The sequence below is a fragment of the Neomonachus schauinslandi genome, chromosome 4, assembly GCF_002201575.2.
Source record: "Neomonachus schauinslandi chromosome 4, ASM220157v2, whole genome shotgun sequence".
Classification (NCBI taxonomy): domain Eukaryota; kingdom Metazoa; phylum Chordata; class Mammalia; order Carnivora; family Phocidae; genus Neomonachus; species Neomonachus schauinslandi.
The window spans coordinates 569,163-589,689 of record NC_058406.1 but is presented as its reverse complement, the minus strand read 5'-3'; the positions used below and the strand labels follow the sequence as shown (position 1 = coordinate 589,689).

At 62.5% G+C, this 20,527-nt stretch overlaps 1 protein-coding gene and 1 pseudogene across 1 annotated transcript; one reads left to right on the top strand and one right to left on the bottom strand.

Annotated features, from left to right (window-relative positions):
- Window positions 1-1,528: 1,528 nt before the first annotated feature.
- MIB2 (MIB E3 ubiquitin protein ligase 2) lies at window positions 1,529-8,900 on the bottom strand. The gene is made up of 18 exons (XM_021683348.2): window positions 8,375-8,900; window positions 8,129-8,300; window positions 7,099-7,205; window positions 6,820-7,014; window positions 6,530-6,672; window positions 6,320-6,427; window positions 5,233-5,337; window positions 4,989-5,151; window positions 4,775-4,908; window positions 4,534-4,682; window positions 4,287-4,443; window positions 4,029-4,189; window positions 3,802-3,928; window positions 3,462-3,695; window positions 2,827-3,005; window positions 2,568-2,755; window positions 2,019-2,084; window positions 1,529-1,876 (listed from the first exon to the last, which is right to left on the bottom strand). The coding sequence occupies exons 1-18, from the start codon at window positions 8,619-8,621 to the stop codon at window positions 1,638-1,640; spliced, it is 2,874 nt and encodes a 957-aa protein (XP_021539023.1). The 5' UTR covers window positions 8,622-8,900; the 3' UTR covers window positions 1,529-1,637.
- Window positions 8,901-9,146: 246 nt separating this feature from the next.
- On the top strand, window positions 9,147-18,644 carry LOC110575335 (annotated as a pseudogene).
- The last annotated feature ends 1,883 nt before the right edge of the window (window positions 18,645-20,527 follow it).

Genomic DNA, 20,527 nt, shown 5'->3' with positions numbered 1-20,527 from the left:
CAGCCCGGCCGCCAGCCTGGGGTGCGGACCCGGGGCCTGCGGGTCGGTGGCAGCAGCATGGGCAGGGCCTGCGGGGCGGGGTCACTGGGGGGGGGGGGGGCGAGGAGGGCCCGGCAGCGAGAGAAGGGATAGATGCCGGAGGCTCAGGCTGAGGGAAGGGTAGTCAGTTGGGGTCTGAGACCAGCTTTTCTCCTGGGTGGAATTTCTCCAGCCCCTGGAGGCTGAATGAGACCTGGGAGCGGAGCCTCCATTCTAGCCCACTCAGGACCTGTCCCCTGCCCGCGCGGAGGCCTGACCGGGTGCCCCAGAGAGGGGTGGGGATGAGGAGAGTGAGTACTGGGTGCTGGGGGGGGCGGGGTGAGAGGCAGGGGGGGGGGCAGGGGGCATGGGGACAGCACCAGGCTCTGGGAGCTGGAGGGAAGAGACGCCATGAGGGCTAGAAGGGAAGCGAATGAGGTGCGGTCGGGGGCGGGGGGCGGGGGGCAGGAACCCCTGGCTGGGGCCAAGGTCTCGAATGGGCCTGGGTGGGGAGGCAGGGGAGCAGTGTCCTGAGGCCGGAAGCCTCGACGGGCCGGCCTGCAGGCTGGAGGAGCTGAGGCAGGCGGGATGGTGGCGAGGGTCCTCGGGCTGGGGGAACTGGGCTCCAGGAGGCCCGAGAGAGTGAGAGCAGGCGCGGATTGGTGGGGGAGGGAGCAGAGGAAGAGACAGAAGACCAGACCCGGCCGGGGGGCTTGGCGCTCCGCTCTCCATCCAGGCCTTGCGCCCAGAGTGACGGCAGCACACCAGGCCAGCGGGGTCAGTGCCAAGTTGCTGGCTGACAGCCGGAGGCTCGGGGGCGGGGGGAGCATTTCGGGTGGTTCTTGGAAAGCGCCCTGCCCGGCCGCTGAGCCCAGCTGAGAGCTGCGCCCCGCGCTTCATGGCTAAATATTTGCCCCAACAAACTGCTTTCCGCCCTGTGTCCGCCCTCTCCCCAGCGCGCTGTTCCCGTCTTCCACGCTCAACGGTGCTAAGACCCTATGGGGCCCCAGGCCCGAAAGAAACACCTCCCCCAACTCCCTGCTTAGCAGGCACCCGACGGGCCACAGACAGCAGTCAGAGGCGACTACACAGCCCGCCCCGGGGAAAAGAGAAAGGCGCCGTGAGGGCGACGCAGCAGGGGGTCGGAGGAAGACCCCCCCAGCTGGGCAGACACCGGGATTCTGGCCGCCCCAGCGCTTCTGGCGGACAGCACGCTCCCAGGCCCCATCCTTCCCCGGACCCAAGCCAGGACCGTGGGAGGCGGCCTGCGCCTCGGCCCGGAGGACGACTCTGGCTCAGCGGACGAGGTCTGGGCAGGGGTCTGGAAGCGTCAGCGCTAGAATGAGCAGGACGCGCGGGGCCCGGGCCAAAGCGCAGAGCCTGGAGCTGGGGCAGCGGCGGAAGAGGGGCGGGTCAGGACAGCCCGGGTCGGGGGCAGCGGCGCGGCGGGGCGGGGCCCGGGTGCGGACCCGCCCGGCCCTCGCCCCAGGCAGGCACCAGGCGGAAAAGTCCGACAATCTTTTTATAAAACACGGGTGGGGGCTTGCGTAGGCGACGGCGGGACGTGGCTCCGGAACGTGGCGGGGCGGGCGAGGCGGGGGATGGAGGGGGGGCGCGGGCTACACGAAGATCTGGATGCGGTCGCGGATGGGCTGGCGGCAAATGGGGCAGGCGCTGAGCGCGGCGCCGCAGGGCGCGCACGCGCCATGGCCGCACTGGAACACGAGGCGGATGTGGCTGTCGATGCAGATGGGGCAGGTGATGCGCTCCTCCATCTGCCGGTAGCGGCTCTGCAGCTCCTCCACCAGCTGCCGCGGCGGGCCGGGCGCCGGGGTCGCGCTGGCCACCTCCGTGCCGTCTGCGGGCCAGGATCCGGGGCAGGGGTGAGGGGAGGCGGGGCCACGAGCTGCCGACGTGCGGTGCGGGCCGCGGGTGGAGGCGTAGCCGCGCCCGTGGGGGCGGGACGTGCGCGCAGACGCGGGTCCGGGCGAGCCACCCACCTGGACGCAGCTTCTTGCCGATGACCACCTGGCACCTGATGCACTTCTTCATCCTGCGTGCACATTCTGCGGAGGGGGAGGAAGGGGAGCGCGGTTGGACGGGCTCGCGCACACCCCCCGCCCCCGACACACACACACACCCGCATTCAGCCTCACGCACGCGCGCACACACCCCCACACTCATCCTCGCGCACACACACACCCGCACTCACCCTCGTGCGCACACACACACACACCCGCACTCACCCTCGCGCACACACATACACACCCGCACTCACCCTCGCGCACGCGCACACCCCCCCGCACTCACCCTCGCGCACGCACACGCACACACCCGCACTCACCCTCGCGCGCGCGCACGCACACATCCGCACTCACCCTCGCGCGCGCGCACACCCCCACACTCACCCTCGCGCACGCACGCGCACACACACACCCTCGAGCGCACACATACACACCCGCACTCACCCTCGCGCACGCGCACACACACCCCCACACTCGCGCACACACACCGTGTGGTGTGCTGGCACGGCGAGTGTGCGCACTCACCCTCGCACACCGTGCGGTGCTGGCACGGCGAGAACAGCACCAGCAGCGCTAGCTCCGAGCACACCAGGCACTCGGCGGCCTCGGGCCCCGACGGCGCGGCCACGTGCAGGTTCGTCACGGTGTTGGGGGTGCCGAGCACCAGCCTCGGGCCCGGTGCCGCGCCCCCGCTGCCGCCCGCGTGCCGCTCCCTGCGGTTGGAGGAGGGGGCTTGAAAGGGCCCCGGGGCGCCGGGGACCGCCCCCCACCCCGCCGGGCTCACCGGAAGCGCTGCGCGCAGCCCTGCAGGGCCTTGAGCACGCGGGCCTCGGCGGCCAGGTCCAGCGGGCTCCGGCCGCGGTGGTTGGCGTAGCTCACGTCGGCGCCCTCCAGCGCCAGGAAGCATGCGACGGCCGCGCCCACCGTCAGCTCCCCGCTGCCGGGGAGGCCCGAGGCCTGTAGCTGGGCGGCAGACAGAGGCCGGTGAGGACGGGCACCGGAGCAGGCTCCAGGGCCGGCCCGCTGGCCTGCGGGGAGACTCTCCCAGCACCCGGCTGTCCGGGGCCTCGGGTCCCAGACCCTGGCACCCCCTCACCATCTGAGGCCGCTGGAACAGGAGGGAGGTAGGCAGGAAAAGCGCCCCTGCCAGGGAACTCCAGGGCAGGGGCTGAGTTCCCAGACAACCCCCGCCACACTGCGCCCCATCCCCTTTCCCAGGCTGGTCAGGCCACACTGTGGTGCCTGGGTCGCAGAAAACGCCTCCGGCAAACCACAGCCCCCGAGACTAAGCCACCCCCGAGAAGGCCGGGCTCCCTGGTCAGCCACCCACAGTGGAGGTGGACAGTCCCTCAGACCCTGCCTGTTGCCTGCAGCCGGGCACTAGGGCCCACCTCTTCACCCAGATCCACATTTCCTCACCCTGGACAAGAGCTGCAAGGGCCCCGGGTCCCCCCCGGCCCCATCAGCCGCCAGGGGCAGCAGCTGATGACGCTGCAGTGCCACGTGCAAGGCCGTGTCCCCCTCCTCATCCTCGGCGTTGACGCTGCAGCCCGCGTCCACCAGCAGCGGCACCAGCCCCACGTGCGCCTGCTGCACGGCCAGGTGCAGTGGGGACTGCAGCTTCCGGTTGCGGACGTTCACATCACAGCGGCCCTGAGGACAGGGAAAAGGGGCGGGCACGGGCTCAGCCCAGAGACCCCAGGTGGGCCCTGACCCCCTCATGACGCCCCGGGGCCGGTCCAGGGCCCTGTGTCCACACCTCTCGGATGAGAATCTGGGCCACCTCCCGGTGGTTGTTGAGGGCGGCCAGGTGCAAGGCCGTGAAGCCATCCTCCTTCTTGGCATCCACCAGCTGTCGCGCGCGAGCCACAATCCTCCTAACAGCTCTGTGGGAGCGGAGACACATGCCGGGAGTCCGGAGTGTCCCCACAGTGGCCCAGCAGCACCACGGGAACCTGGCCGCTGGCTCTGTCCCCCCAAACTCACAGTGTGTGGCCCTTGAGGGATGCGTGGTGCAGCAGGGTGAACCCCTGGCTGTTAGTGGCAGTGACATCGATGCCCGGCACCTCAGTCAGGACCTCCACGATGCCACTGGCGCCAGCACCCGCCGAGATGGCACAGTGCAGAGGTGTGTCGGCATGGCCGTCCTGCCGGCGGGGGGGGGGGGGGGGGGTCACTTGGCAGGAAGATAAATGCCACTGTATCCTTGACCCCGGGGCCAGAGCCAGGGGACCCAGCACTTACAGGCAGGTTGACATCACAGCCGCGTTCACAGAGGACCCTCACCACCTCCAGGAAGCCCCTCTGCACGGCCACGTGCAGGGCTGCGCTCCGGGTGCTGTTCAGGGCATTGGCCCCGCACCCGGAGCTCAGGAGCAACCGGGCAGCCTCCGGCTGGTTCCTGACGGAAGAGGAAGCAGGAGGGGCCCGATGCCCACCAGCTGGACCTGCGGGCCGCCCAGCCCCCACCGCGGCCCTGCGCGCGCCTCACCCCAGGGCGGCGTAGTGCAGCGCCGTGTTGCCCTCCTCGTCCGGCAGGTCCGCGCCCGCCCGCGCCTGCAGCAGCAGCCGCACCAGCTCTACCTGGCCGAGGTAGGCGGCCACCTGCAGGGCAGTCCTGCCCTGGTTCTTGGTGTCCACCTGCCAGGAGAGCCTGCAGGTCAGTCCCCGGCCCTCTTCCCCTCTCCCTGGGGCTGGCTAAAGGGAGGACGGGCAGGGCGTCAGGAGCTCGCCTGCTCTGGGTGCCTCCTCAGCAGGTCCAGAGCCCCGGCCATACTGCCCAGGGCCACCTCCACCACCAGTCTCCCTGGGTGCTCGAGGTCACTCTTCTGGGCTCGAAGCTTGTCCAGGGCGACACTCAGGGAGCCTGGGTGGGGCAGGGCTCAAGTTGAGTGGTGGCCGGGGTGGCCCTGCCTCCCGCCGGCCACCCAAGCTGGGCACGCGCACTTTTGTTCTCCCTGGCGCGCTCGGCCACATCAAGGTTGGCATCCTCCTCGGGCCGGTAGGCCACCAGGCAGGAGGGGCTGAAGGTCCACAGCTGACCACCGACCGCCACGCGCAGGTTACCATCTCTGAAAACTTTCACCACCTTCCCGATGCGGCCCAGGGCCTGAGTCGGGAGAGAGTAGGGTCACAGGCAGGCCTCCCAGGGGGCAGGGAAGGGGGTGGGGGTGGGAGCCGGGGCACTCACAGGGGCCATGTCGTCCGTCCACTCGCCGTGCCCGGCCTGCAGCCGCTTCACTGTGTCAAGGTCGTCGATGACCCGCACCACATCGCCCACCCAGAAGGCATTGTGCTGAGTGACAGAGAGGCACGTGAGGGGCACCCCCAGGCAAGTGTGGCTGCCCAGGGCCATGGAGCAGGAGGGCACCCCTCAGCTCCACAGGACAGGCAGACCTGAACTTGACCCCAGCCCCTGCCTCAGAGCTGGATGAGGGTCACACGTGACCAGGGCAGTCCTGGGTGGCCAGCCCCGGAGCCACGGGGGTGACAGCCAGAGAGACAGCCAGGCAGTGGCATCCAGACCAGACCAAAGCCAACTCTGGGGTGAAGGTCAAGGCGGGCCTGTCCCTACACACTGATGCATGGCCGAGGCCAGTCGAGACGGGCACAGGGGGTGGGGGTGGGGCCCTGGGACAACCAGGGGGCAGGGTCAGACTGCCATGGGAGTGCGGGTCAGGAGCCACTCCTCCCCCATCCCCAAACCTTTCCTGGCTACGCCCCCCACACCTGTGGCCTCCTCTATGCAAGACTTACTCTGCAAACCATGGGATTTATGACACCCCGCCCCACCTCCCCACCCCCCGGGGCCAGGACTCCAGGTCCAGAGCCGAGCCCTAGGGGTACATGCCTCCACCCAGGGCCCCTATCCGCACAACCCTGCTTCCCAAACAGAGTTCACTGTGCCCACCACTGTCCCCATCCTCTTCCTAAAGGGCCTTTCCACTGCCCCCACGTGCTCCCCACACCACACCCACAGGGAGCATTTTAGAAGGTCACCTCCCACCTGTAATGCAGCAGTGGCTTCCTGAGGCCAGCAGGGTAAAGGCCGGAGCCTGGGCCGCCAGCCCCCAGCCTCCACCAGCCCCCAGCAGGTGCCTCACCCTCCTCTGTGTCCCTTCACACCTGGATCCCCTCTGTGGAACTCAGCCCCTCTGGACCCCACAAAGCCCTCCCCTGTTCCCTCAGGGCTGGAGAAAGGCATTCCCAGAGCCGGTCAGGTACGTGGAGGGGGTGCAGAAGCGAACAGACGGGGCTCAGCCCAGCCCCCCATGCACCTTGGTGAGAGCCCCGGGGTGGAAGGTCCAGCGGGTCTCATGGCCGAACTGCACGCGCACATCCCCACGGTCCGTGATGCGGTGCACGGTGCCCGTCTGTCCGATAAACTGTGGCGGGTCATGGAGGCTGTGGCTGGGTGGAGCGGGAGGGCTGGGGGTCCAGAGGATGTGGGGAGGGAGGGGCGGGGCTCAGCAGGTGGGGTGGCTCACCTCCGCCATCCTGGGGTTCCATCCGCCGTGGCCTTCCTGCAGCTCCCTCAGGATGTCCGTGTCCAGCAGACACTTAACCTTGTCCCCGTGCTGGAAAGGCTGTCCGTCAGCACTCACCCTGCGCCGCAGCTCCGCCGGTTTGCCTGGGGGCGGGCAACAGGCCCCCTCAGCAGCATCCCTTCCCTCGGCGGCTTCACCGGCCAGCCCCCACCCGGCGCTGCCCCAGGACCCAGCCAGGGCAGAAGGGCAGCTGGGCACGCAGGTGTGGTGTCCTTGGGGCCAGACCCTACCGAGCCTTGGGAGGTGCTCCTTGTAGTAGAAGCCGCCAGCCGCCTCGCCCACACACTTGAGGTCCACCTTGCCCTTGTGGCCCACACGGTACACATTGGTGGTGCCATCGGCCCACGTCACACTGGCCACGCTCCGGCCCGTCTCCACGTCCCAGCCACGGATGTCCACCACTCGGCCTGGCTTCCCTTCCCCTCCTGGGGAGACAAGGGCCCCATCGCAGGCTAAGCCCCTGCTATGAAGCTTAGCCACAGCCAGCGGCAGCCCAGATCCCCACTCACCGTCCTGCGAGCCCCACTCCCAGTCAGGGCCCCGCACCACCTTCGCCCCCTGGAAGATTCCCCTCAACGGGATCCTTGGGAGACCCTGGCGGGGACTCAGCGTGACCCTGCAAGAGAGTGAGTGGGTGCTGAGCCACGTGGGAAGCAGGGTGAGGGTGCAAGCCCTCTGCCCCACCCAGCTCTCGCCCGAGGATGGCCGGCCCAGCCGGCCAGTGGCCTCCACTCTGGACCCCCTCACAGCATGGCCTCCATATGCGGCCCTCCTCCACACCTGCTCCCTCCTAATGAGCCACGTGCCGTTAGGGTTGTCCCCAGAGCTCAGCACACAGCCTGGCCCAGCCGGGGGGAGGTGGGGGGAGGTCGGCACAAGGAAATGGAAGAATGAAGGCACAGCAGCTTGCCCGGAGGTGCCCAGACAGCTGATCCCTGCCCCTGCTCTGGCCAGTGGGCAGCTGGGACCAAACACACACCTCCCCTCCATGTGCGCGGGAAGTGTCCAGGAGACAAGGGCGGCAGCGTCTCATGGGTGGGGCCTCTGGGTGGCCACCCCGGCCCAGGAGACCCTCCCAGCTTCATTCCCTACCCGCCCGCCCAGCGATGGAGCCCCCTAGGCAGGCCAACAGGGTCTCCCCAGCTGTGCCTCTGGGTTAGTCCCCAGCATGGCTGCCGGGGCGCCCCCAGGGGATGCTAGCTGTACACACACTGGACGTCTCAGCGCCCCCAGCACGGCTGCGCCGGGGAGCCGGCCACACCGGCTCCAGGGCTGGTGCCGCGGACCCCGTCCGCGGCACCAGCCTCCGCAGACCTGCTCCGGTGGATAGGGCTACCTTCCACGGGGTGGGGGTGGGGCCGACAGCCAGGCCTCCGAGTGACCGTGACCTCGGCCACTCCTCCAGGGCCAAGGCCCGCCCAGGTGTTGTGCGTGCTTGCCGTGAGGCCGGGAGTGCCGCAGGCCAGGACCCAGGGCCGCCGGGGCCCCACACGCCCAGGCCAGGGCGCGGCGCAGGCCGCAGGGGGCGGCGGGACTCACGGGCGAGAGTGAGCCGTCTCGTAGCGCTCGAAGGCGTGGGCGAGGTCGTGCTTGTTGTGCATGTAACACTGCGTGCACAGGTCGTAGTCGAAGCAGACGCGGCACTTCCAGCGCATGCCCCGCAAGCCGTGCTTCTTGCAGCAGTCACAGATGATGTTGGGGTGGCGGACGCCTGGGGGCACGGCAGGGTCAGGGAGCGCGGGGCTCTGCCCCCCACCCCCCGGGCCCTGCGGCGGCCGCACGCACCGATCTGGGCGTTGTCGTACAGCAGCAGGTCGTGCGCGCCCTGGTAGCCTGCGCGGTAGTTGGTGCGAGTGCCGTGGTCCCACTGCACGACTACCGTGCGGTCAGGGGTCGAGGGGCTACCGTGGCGGCCAAGCTCCACCACCGTGCCCACGCCGCCCTCACCGCCATCCTGCTGGCCCCACTTCCAGTCCACGCCGCGCACCACACGCATGCCCACCTGCACGCCTGCCTGGGGGTCTGGGTCCATGGCGGGCAGGACTGCTCCGGGACCTGCAGGCAGACGGCACCCTCAGGCCACATCAAGAAGGCCACACAGGCTCTCGCCAGCTCTGGGCGGGCTGCCGGGGAGACAGGTGAGAACAAGTCTGGGAGAGCCAGGGAGGGAGGCGGAGGAGGGCAAGTGCAAATGCCCCGAGGCCGAGAGAAGCGGGCGAGCGCGTGCACTACAGCCCAAATGAGGCTCACCTGGCCACTGGCCGGCAGCGGGGCACACGAGCTCAGAGGTGCAAACAGCACCTGTCCTGGAGGAAAGTGGGCACCTCTGTGGAAAGGTCCCTCGGGCCACTATGAGACCCTGCCTCATGGTGAGCACGGGCAGAAGCAGGGGGCAGTCCCGGTGGAGAGGTCGGTGGACCGCCAGGGAACAAGACCTGGCAAATGCCCACAGAGGGTCCACCTGCGCTGGCAGATCCAGTTCTGGGTGGTTGGCACACAACGGCCCCTCGGCACATATTTGTTTTACAATTAATGGATTTGGATTGCAAGTATCAACATGAAAGGTAAGACAATAAAGCTTTCAGAAGAAAACAGACTCTTCGCCATGCAGCCAGTTGGTAAGCTGGGCTGTGCCGAAGTCAGGAACCAGCGTCCACACCACTGAGAGACTGACGAGGCCGCAGGCCCGAGAAGACGCCTCTGCCCACAAAGGTCCTGTCTCCGCGCCCAGAGAACTCAGACGTATACAGAGCGGGCGCCCCGGGGTGAAGGGGCACAGCCTGGCGCAGGTGCCCCCTGCCAGACTCACCAGGCCACTGCACACGAGTGGGACGCTACCCTAGGTCAGTGGACAGCGCCTCGAGGTCACTCGAGGCCCAACTTCTGGGGTCTTCTCCGGGCTGTACAGAGGGAAGGGCGCCTGTCTCCCCAACGGTGAACTGGGTCATGAGATGTGGTTTACCCACCATACTACACAGCCAGCAGCTGGGAGGCAGAACTCAACAGATGTTGAAGGAAGGCAGCCACGTGCCCACTATCTGAACTCATTTACAAAAAATTCACAAAGCAAGGAGCCGACGGCAAAGGCCGCCACGGGGGCTCTGGGACCCAGGAACGTCCTACTTCCTGATCTGGGTGCTTATTACGTGCTGATCACTTACGACCTGGGACCCATACTATATGTTTCTTCAATAAAGGTTTTTTTAATTAATGACACAACTGGATTTGAATGACAGTTAAGAGGGAAAATCAACAGGACTTGGAGAGGGCCCAGGGCCTCCCAGCCTGTGAGAGAGCAGTCACCACTCCATTCTGGAGAGGGTCTGCCATGCTGCCAGCAGGGCTCTGAGGCCGGAAAGCAGCTGGCCTAGGGCACTGCCCAAGGCAGGGCTGGGTGTGAGCCTGGCCGTCTCCTCACAGAGCTCCCGGGAGGCTGGAGGGAGACTGAGGCTACTGCCAGCTTCCATCAGGGCCCAGCAGCCCCGCTCAGCCACAGGACACTGGCCAGCAGCACGGGAGGGAAACCACCTGTCACCCCTCCACTCGGCATCCCAGGCTGGGCCCCCTCAGGAAACACTGCCACCCAGCTGAGGCCACAGGTGGGCAGTGAGGAGGGGTGGCGGCCAGGCTCTGCCAGGGGCAGGGGCCGAGCCCCACGGGCCATCTGACGCCTCCCCTCTGCCCAGCTCCACTCTGAGACCCACGTCCAGTACAGGGTGGGCAGGGTAGGGGCACCGTCCACAGGGCTGGGCCTCAGTCCATGCCCAGCCTGGTGTCTGAGCCAACGACCCCCGCAGATTCTCAGGGTAGGACCCACCCAGCCAGCTCCGACTTCTGCAGATTCTCCTCCCTCCAGACAGGCCCCTGTGGCGGCGGCCTCTTCACCCTGCCCAGGCAGGACCTCCGGGGGGCTTCCGCAGAAGCAGGTGGATGTTTTAGAAGAATAAACCTTCCCAACCCATGGACTAACTAGGAGCCTTTCCGCAACGAAACTCCTTATTGCCCGTTCATGCAGAGAGCCTCACCTCTTGGGCCACTCTCCCTGTCTTCCCTTCTGGTCTCTGGCCCCTGCTAAGATGGGGCACCTGGGCCGAGAGCTTCTTATTTCTTCCAGAAAGCACAGCCAAGCCCAGGCCTGCCCCAGCAAGAACGCCCCCAAGAACACCTGACTCTTCGGTGCCAGCAAGTTCCAGACGAGGGGAGGCATCCCGTGGGCGGCCACCTTGGTGGTGAGGTGGTGACCAGTGGCCTGCCCGCGGAGTGGTGGCGTGCCCCTTCACATACAGGCCCCACCCCCTACCCTGCCTGCCTCAGCCAGATCCTCCTGCGTGCTGGGAACCCCCCAGAACTGCCAGCGATGGACGGGTCACACTGAGCTACTCCTTGCCCTTCCCATGCGCTCCAGCCAGAGTGTGCCTCATCACAGGCAACCATGAACCCAAACACGTCTGGACAGACAGGCCCAACTGAAGGTCCCTGCTAGCAGGGGTACCCCACCTGCAGAGCCCAGAAACCGGCTCCACACTGAAGTGAAGCACTCAGAACAGGAAAGGACCCAAGTGCCATGAGCCATTCTGTGGCCAGTCTCTCAGCCTGCCCAGCCAGCCACCACACCTGCCCACCCGCTGGCCTTATGGACCCACTGGCCACATGCTACAGAATCATTTCCAATAGGACACGGTGGGGGAACCCCGAGAAGGAGAGTAAGTTGTGGCCCACGCCTGGCCCTGCCCTATGGCAACGGGCAGAGAATGAAGAGTGGGGTGGAGGGGAGCCTGGAAGGGTCTGTATGAAGCCAGGACTGGACCTCAGCTGCTGACAGCTCCACGTGGGGCAGCAGAGCAGTCCAGCCCGTGGCGAGAGGCGCTTCTGGCCAGCGCCTGTCGCACTCACACCCGGAGACCCCCACAGCCCTAGGGGCCTCCTTGTCTCCTCCCCTCCAGCACCTGATCCGCACAAGTCTTGAGGTCTGCCCTCTGCTTCAGCGTCTCCTTCCAGCATGATGTCACCTCAGCTCAGGCCTGAGCAGAGCCTCCAGCAACACCCTCCTGCTGGCCCTTCCTACACGTCCACTCAGCTCCTGGGCCTTGGAAGCATCCTCACATGGCATTCCCGCACAGTGCGCCAGGTAGCTTTCCGGGTCTCTCCATCCCTTCTCTGCGCCCACCTCTCTGCCTGGTCTTTGTCACTGGTGTCCCTGGGGCCCAGCACATGCTGAGCAAGATCCACGTGACATCAGGTGCCCAGCCCTCCTGGTATTAAGACTCACTACTTTCCTTCAGCAGGTCCCACTGGGGTGTGTGGGGAGGGGGTGGCAAGTTGGGAATGGACCAGGGTCAGGAGGCAGGAGGCAGTGACCAAACCCAGAGAGGCTACAGAGGAAGGGAGCACCCATTTCAGTGGGAATATTCACCCAGAGAGTTCTTTCTTTTTCTTCCGTTGCCAGAAAAGCTGTACTCTGACATCTTCCTCAGATGGCCATACCCCTGCCTGGGACCCAAACCCCCCCAGAGGCCGTCACTACAGATGTTTAAAATGACTCTGAAGCAGGGTGCCTGGGTGCCTCAGTTGGTTAAGTGTCTGACTCTTGATTTCAGCTCAGGTCATGGTCTCAGGGTCATGAGACTGAGCCTTGTCAGGCTCCACACTCAGGAGGGAGTCTGCTTAAGATTCTCTCTCCCTCTCCCCCTCCCCCTGGCGCACGAGCACACTCCTGTGCGCGCTCGCTCTCTCTCTCAAGAAAAAAAAGGCTGAGTCAGAGCATGAGGACTCAAGAGACAGATGCACACTTAGCAAAACTTAACTTACCTTAGAACACAAACCAGCCTCGAGTCAGCATTCCAGACACTTAGCAGCTACTTCTTGGGTCACAAATTGGACAGCCACCAAGATTTCCTGTTGGAAACTAGCAGCCATGCCGACACAGAACACAGCAAACCACACAGGCAGCCAGCAAGCAAGTCTGGAGAAAATGGTTTTTAAAAGGCAGTTTTACACTTTCAGCATTTACCACCTCAACCAAACAGGCGGACATCTGGGTCTGTTCTGTTGGGTACTAGTTTCTCTCGTCTCAAGGAACTGCCAGCTCTTGGAGGGCAGAATGGTTTCCAAAACATACACTAGGACAGTGTAGAAATAAGAGGTTTTCCCTATTTGTGAATACTTTATTGGAAAAACTTGCAAAAGCCCTAAAGATTAAATCCCATTTAGCTAGAAAGTTGGCAAATCGCCTTTATTCAGAAGAGCGCAGTTACATGACACTGACATGACACACGACAGGCGGCTGCCGCCCCTCTCCCTGTGCTCCGGCCGTGCCTGATGATGCTGTTTGAATCCACACCTTGTGGGGCACAATCCACTGGCAAAACTTGGTGAATCACGGGCTCCTGTCATGTAGCAGGTCTGGCTAAGACAAAGGTGGACATCCTGGGTGCTGGGGAGTCTGGCCCACTAGGGCCTGGGGGGAAGCCCTGAGATAGTGCACCCAGGAAACCCAACTTGGCCCAGCACGAAGACACCTGCTGGCGGAAGGCCCAAAGGAAGTACAGGGCTGTCATCACCTGAATCTTGGCCCGAGATGGAAGCCTTCAGGCACCCTGCAGACTGGGGTGTCACGCCCCAACCACTGCACAGGGCCACTCCGCGTGGGAGCAAGGCATTCAGATACTTGTTGCATCTGCAGCAACAGGCCAGGAGGGGACCTGCCAGGAAGGACTGGGTTTGCCAAGGCTTCCATTCCGCCTGCCTCATCCCCAGCCCCGCAGGTGCCCACTAGGAAGAAGCTTGTTCAGCACCTCTCCTTATTTCTTCAACTGGTTCTGAACGCACAGGACTGGCAGGCAGAATCATCTATCACACACACACACATACACACACACACTCAAAAACAACCAAAACTCCTCTGACATGGCATCAAACAGAATCCACAGGATGAAACAGTCAAATCCAAACTATCACACCACAAGCCTGTCAAGAGCTCACCTGTCTGGCCGTCCAGTCGCCCCCCCCACCCCGCCGCCCGCCTTGAGCCTGCTGGGCTGCAGCCCTGACGCTTGGAGATTTGGGGACTGGCCTCTAGCCTTGCTGAGCTTCAGCGCAAGCCCTGAGCCATCCAACCCTGTGGCGCCTGGGAGATGCCAAGACGCACAGTTAGCACCTCCGACGGGACGCGGCGGGCGGACGAAGCCGGCCCGTCTGCTCCTGGGCTGCCCGCGGTCTACATGCCCATTCCCGTGCCGACACCGCGGGAGCCAGCGCTGCCCCGGGGGCCTGCTTCCCGCCTTGCAGGGCTCCCCGGGCTCTGGCGGCCTCGCTCCTGCTGCAGCAGTCAGTCTGGTGCGCGCAGGAGCCGCAGCGCCCGAACACGACCTGCCGCCGGGAGTGGAGCCGGAGGGCTGGCGGCCCGGGCGCTGCAGACGTCAGGGCCCGGCGCTGCGCCCCGGCCGAGGCTCCGCGGGGACAGCGGGGGCGGGTCGGGCCGGACCAGGCAGGGCGGGCGCGCAGCCCCAAGCGTGACCCCGCCCCACCCGCCCGGGTCCGCCCCGCCTCCTACCATCCCATCCCCCTTCCTCGGGAAGCCGCCCAGGGCCCCGGTCGCGGCCAGACCCTAGTGCCCCCGTCGACCCCTCCACTTGCCCGTAAGTTTGCGCCCCGCCCGCTCGGCCTGGAGGCTCCGGGGGCCGAGAAGCGCCGAGTCTATCTGCCAGTGGCCTGCCGAACGACCTCGGTGTGTGACAGCCTGCCCGCAGCCCCTCTGCTGCTCAGCTCCCGCCAGCCAGGCCGCCCTGCCGCGCCGAGACCACCGGCTGAGGCAGCCGAGGACCCCGGGCTCGGGACTCCTGGGGCCGCCGCGGGGCCTGCCGGGAGTTGTAGTCTGTAGCCCGCTGGCGCCGGAGCCCGGGGTCGGGTCCGAACCACAACTCCCAGGAGGACCCGCGGCGGCGGTGACGCACGCGGCCGCAGGAGGCGGGGCGTGAGGGAGGGAGTCCCGGCCCGTGCCCCGACAGTGACGGAGAAGCCTCCTGCTCTGCTCCTGGGAAGGGCCCGGGCTCGCCTCTGCGCTAGACGCGGACGGAGGGCGCGTTCACATCGGACAGCGTGTAGTACACGTCGTCAAAAAGCGGCGGCGGCGACCTCGGCGGATCTGTCACCACGCTGGGGGCGGGGAGCCGAGCAGCGTGCGCCTGGACTGGAAGGAGCCGGGCTCCTTGGCCGGTTGGGCGCCGAGACTCTAGCACCCCGGAGGCCACCGAGGACCGGGCAAAGCGGGCCGCGCCGCCGGTGCGCGGAACGTACAGCCACGCCCCCTCGCGGGAGGGGGCGTGACCCTCGCCGGAAGTGCGTCACCCTCGCGTCGGCCCTACGTGGCGCGGTTCTGAGAGGCTCGGCTCGGAGACGCCGCCCGTTGCCGTAGAGACGGAGGCTGCGGCGGGCCGAGGCGGGCCTCCGCCGCCCAGAGCTGAGGCGTCCTCGTCGCGGACTCCTTTGACTGGATTTATCTTAAGATCAGAGTGACGCCAGTATGTGGCTTTGAGTCTCGCAGTGAAGAGCAGCGGTCCCCTGCCGTTCTCCCCCGCGGCAGATCTGTCGGAAGCCTCCAGGTCTACACCGGAGGCGCCGACGTGGTGGCCCTGCCGCGGCCCCAGGAGTCCCGAGCTCGGGGTCGGGGCTTCCCGCGGACCCGGCCCGGCCGGGCTGCCCCCCTGGCCGCGGCTTTTTGTCCTGCGCGCAGACGCACCTCGTGTTTCCTCATGCCTGGCTCTGTGCTCGCCGCAGCGGCTTTGTCCGCCACTGTCGGGGCACGGCCGGGACTCCCTCCCTCACGCCCCGCCTCCTGCGGCCGCGTGCGTCCCCGCCGCCGCGGGTCCTCCTGTGTCTGCCCGACGCCCGTCGGCCACGCTGGCTCCTTAACCCCCGAGCCCCCCGTGCGGCTCGTGCGCCCGCGGTCGTTCCCGGAGCCCGCGCCGTCTCCGTCTCGGTCTGCGCTCGAGTGCGTTCTGGAGAGGGTGCGTGTCCGAAGGGGGTTTATTCCGTGCGCGTCTCGGATCCAGAGTCGGCAGGGAATAGGATCCCAGCCTGGAAACGCCTGACCCTTAGAACGTCTCAGGGCGCGCCTTTTGCTTCCAGCCTCCAGGGATGCTGTTGAAAGTCGAAGTTCTGATTCCTGGCCTTCGGCTTCTGACCTGCTCGCTCTCTGAGAGCTTTAGGGTCTTCCCCGGGCTTGGTGCTCTGAAAAGTCACGGAGGCCCGTCTTCATGTGAGCCTCACTCCTTGTTCTGTGCACACAGTTCTCTTCACCCGGGGGGCTCTTGTCCTTCCTTCGGTTTGGGAACTTAAAAAAATCCCCTTCTATTTTCGTGTGTTTGCTCTCTCTCTCTCTTTTGAGGTTTATTTATTTGAGAGAGAGAACACGTAGAGGGAGGAGGAGAGAGAAACCCAAGCCGACTGCACGCCCCAAACAGAGCCCGACGTGGGGCTGCACTCGAGGCTCGATCTCATGACCCTGAGATCAGGACCCAGACACTTAAAGGGCTGCGTCACCCAGGCAGTGGGTGGGTTTGCTCTTGATGGGATTCCTGTTCCTCAGATTCTCATTGGACTTCTTGGACTAATCCTGTAACTTTCTTCTCTAACCTAGTGTTTTTTTCTGGTAGATATCTTTAAATTTACCACCCATCCCTTCTGTTGATCAGTTAACCTCTACGATTTTGTGACTTATAACAAGAAATGTACACTTGGTTTTCATCCCGTTTCTAGCACAGAGCTCCTAAAACCTTTGAATTTCCTAAGTGAAGAGAGTCCTAAAGGTGTGTTTTGATACTCATGAAAAGCCTCTTTCAGCCACATTTGAGTTTAATAAAGTTGATAAAATGATTTTCAGAAAGTCTTTGTTAACTTTAAAAATAAAACAGTTATTTTACCCACAAAAATGGGTTTACTTGGGAATAACAGAGAATTACAATTTGGGACCTGCGAGCTACAGCAAAACTACAGGCAAGTCCAGAGAACAAAGGAGAGGATCGTTATATTATGGAACAGGGAGAGGTTGGGAGGGTTGTTTTGGTTTTGTTTTTAAAGATTTTATTTGAGAGAGCACAAGCGGGGAGAGAGGGAGAGGGAGAAGCTGACACCCTGCTGAGCAGAGAGCCCGATGATGCGGGGCTCAATCCCGGCCTCAGTCCCAGGACCCTGAGATCATGACCTGAGCCTAAGACAGACGCTTAACCCACTGAACCACCCAGGCGCCCCGGGAGGGTTGTTTTGAATGAAAGCCCACTGAAGAGAAACGGGAGGTTAGGGTGATGATGGTTTCTTACTGGCTGAGCTGCAGGGGCAGTGGATTTCTTGTAGGAGATGCAATGCACATCTTTTCCTGTTGGGGCCTGTAATTGATGGTTCTTTCCTATTGATGATTCTTCCCTTGGGGAGACACTTCTTCCTGTGATTGAGATTGAGGGGTACAGCTCCTTCCAGCCTCCCCTTCTAGCATCAGCAGTCCACTTTAGTGAGGTTTCCCTTTAAAATTTTTCATGCTCCTAGGGGTTGGGAGGGGGGGAGACCATCCATGTGATTAAAGGCTTGGAACTCAGTCTCACCCCTGACCTCCGGGTATGGAAGAGGGGCCGGGGATTGAGTGCATTCTCCAATGGCCAACGACTTAATCACTCCTGCCCCTGTTATGAAGTCTCCAAACAAACCCCAAAGGACGGGGTCTGGAGAGCTTCTGGTTGGTGGACAGACACGTGGCGGTGTGCCTGGACAGGGCATGGAAGCTCTGTATCCTTCCCCCATCCCTGACCTCATGCAGCTCTTCCGTCGGGTTCCTGAATTACAGCCTTTTATCATAAGCTAGTAATCTATTAAGTAGAATGTTTCTCTGAGTTCTGTGAGCCACTTTAGCAAATGAATCGAACCCAAGGAGGAAGTTGTAGGAACCTTTAATTTATAGCCAGTCAGTCAGAAACACAGGTGACAACCTGGACTTCCGACTGGCATCTAAAGTGAGTGTAGGGGGGGTCTTGTGGGACTGACCCGTTAGCCTGTGAGATCTGATGCTATCTCCACGTAAATCATGTTAAGATTGTGTTAAATTGGAGCTTGTTCGTGAGGAAGTGGCAGGATTGTAGAGTCAGAGAGGCACTGCAGGAAACGTGGTGACAGCGTGTTCCAGAACCGTAAGGGGAGGGCGTAAGTGACCCTGCCGCTCCACTCCGAGCTGTGGTCTGAATCAACCTAAATTTTACACAGAAGGCCAACCTCTGAGATAGAAAATTAAATAAATTTAGACATTGGACTATGGGGTCAAGGTGGTCAGCCTTGGCAGCAATGGCCCTTGAACCAACCACAATGGATGCAGTTACTCCAGCACCAATGAGCATCCGAATTGACTGGCATGCACTGGCTCAAGCATGGATTGACCGAAGAGAAGCTTCAGGACAGCAAACCACTGTGGTTGAGCAACCACTGGGAATGATGCCAAATTGACAAGATATGTCCACAATGGGATTTGGTCCAAACAGTCATGGGAATTTTTAAGGGGATTCAAAGTTTAACAGAATGTGGCAACCAGAAAGGGGAACGCATCTGCACCCCCATGCTATCCCACCACCACCCCCCACCGCGCAGTTCAGCCATGGGCACCATCCACACCAGGCCCAAAGGACGTGGCTCCTCCTTCTGGGAACAGCAGCAGTCAAGACAGTGGGGAATTTGCCCCCAACAACAGGCATCTATTTAACCAAAGCAATCACAGCTTTGGTGGACCACCCAGTTAATTTTGCAACGGGGCCAGTGTATCAGTTTGACTATCAGCCTGGGGCTGCTTCTGGTCCCCTGCAAGGTGACTTTCATCTTCCTTATCTGCAGTCAGAACCTCCAGGACTTCTGGCACCTCCCCAGATTCGGAGACAGAGGCCACCCTCATTGGGGACCAGCGGCGTTCACCTATGGCCTCCCTGTGAAGCAGGAGCCTCCACAGACTGCTGCAGCAAAACACAGGACTCTTGCAGCTTGGACTCAAGAAGGTTGGGAACATGAGGGGCGCCTGGGTGGCTAAGTCGGTTGAGCATCCAACTCTTGATTTTGGCTCAGGTCACGATCTCAGGGTCGTGAGATCGAGCCCCATGTTGGGCTCTGCCCTGGGCATGGAGTCTGCTTGGGAGTCTCTCTCTCCCTCTCCCCCTCCTGCCTGTGCACGCACGCTCTCTCAAATACATAAATCTTTACTACCGGATGTCACAGACATTTGTCACATAGCCAAAGATGCACCCTGAAAGCAACAAACGCCCCTGCAAAGGGGACACAGCCCTGCGTGCTGGCTTCCCTCCCTGGAAGGACCGGGGACGGTGCTTCTGGGCCCGGAGACTGAAAAGGAGGGCATAGCAGGCGCTGGATCCGGCAAAAACAGGAAGCTCTCTGGGGAAAAGAAGAGCAGCAGCTGTTACATAATAAACAAAGGGAAGAAGAAAAGTCACAGACAGGGTTACCAAAGAGGTGGACGAATATGTCCATAAAGAGCAAAATAGCTTGTCACCACTAGAAACAAGAGAAGCTGACGGTGGTTAAAGAGAAGAGCTCCCAGTGAAACAACATCATTTTTAGAGGAAAAAAAAAAAAGCGTAAGAGAAACCAGGAAGGAGCAGATCGTGTCTCCAACTGTTCTCGCCGTTCTAGAAGGGTGACTCTCCAGGTAGGGGTCACACTTCCAGATCTTCTCTTAAAAGAAAAAGATGGAACGCCTGGGTGGCTCAGTTGGCTAAGTGTCTGCCTTCGGCTCAGGTCATGATCCCAGGGTCCTGGGATTGAGTCCCGCGTTGGGCTTCTTGCTCAGCGAGGAGCCTGCTTTTCCCTCTGCCTGCCGCTCCCCCTGCTTGTGCTTTCTCTCTTTCTCTCTAATAAATAAATAAAATCTTAGAAAAAGAAAAAGAGACCTAGCAGGAGTCGCTCTCCGACATTAAAGCGACACGTAGTAGGAGTACAAGTTACTCTCTCAGAATTACAATCTCGCGCAGTAGGAGTAACGACGGGGAAAGGCAGACATCGCGAACCTTCCCGGGAGAGGCAAAGAAGGAGCTCAAGGGATAGATGAATCCATGGGTCCAGGAGCCAATGTGGGTGTAAAATTGATGATCAGCGTGGACATTGGGAGCAGCCGTAGCGTGAAGACCAGCCACCCTCCCTTGTCATGAGCACTGAAGGATGTGGTGAGCGTGCCATGACATTTAAAACAACCCATGCGGGGGCACCTGGGTGGCACAGTTGATTAAGCAACCAACTCTTGATTTCAGCTCAGGTCATGATCTTGGGGTCTTGAGGTCAAGCCCCATGTCAGGCTCCCCACTCAATGGGGAGTCGGCTTCTCTCTCTCTGCCCCTCCCCCCTCTTTCTCTCTCTCAAATAAATAAATCTTAAAAAAAAAGAAAAGAAATAAAACATTCCATGAGGTTCAAGGGCTTGTCTCCATACAGAAGTACATTGTGGCTGTGTATGTGAAACCATAATCTTTTTTCATTAAGTTTTTTTTTTTAAGACTTTATTTATTTGAGAGAGAGAGCACTCAAGAGAACACAAGCAGGGGGAGGGGCAGAGGGAGAGAGAGAAGCAGACTCCCTGCTGAACGTGGGGCTCAATCCCAGGACCCTGGGATCATGACCTGGGCCGAAGGCAGACTCTTAACCAACTGAGCCACCCAGGTGCCCCTCTTGGTTCATTTCTGCTAATTTTTTTTTTTAAAGATTTTATTTATTTATTCGACAGAGAGAGACACACCGAGAGAGGGAACACAAGCAGGGGGAATGGGAGAGGGAGAAGCAGGCCTCCTGCAGAGCAGGGAGCCTGATGTGGGGCTCAATCCCAGGACCCCAGGATCATGACCTGAGCGAAGGTAGACGCTTAACGACTGAGCCACCCAGGCGCCCCTAATTTTTTTTTCTTTTTTAG

What these genes read in the sequence shown, in the direction of transcription:
- MIB2 (XM_021683348.2), bottom strand. Translation starts at nt 8,621, where the DNA reads ATGGACCCAGACCCCCAGGCAGGCGTGCAGGTGGGCATGCGTGTGGTG. An exon ending in TCCCTCAAGGGCCACACACT is followed by an intron (nt 3,929 to 4,028) that starts GTGAGTTTGGGG and finishes CCGCTCCCACAG; the next exon opens with AGCTGTTAGGAGGATTGTGG. An exon ending in CGGCAAGAAGCTGCGTCCAG is followed by an intron (nt 1,877 to 2,018) that starts GTGGGTGGCTCG and finishes CCTGGCCCGCAG; the next exon opens with ACGGCACGGAGGTGGCCAGC.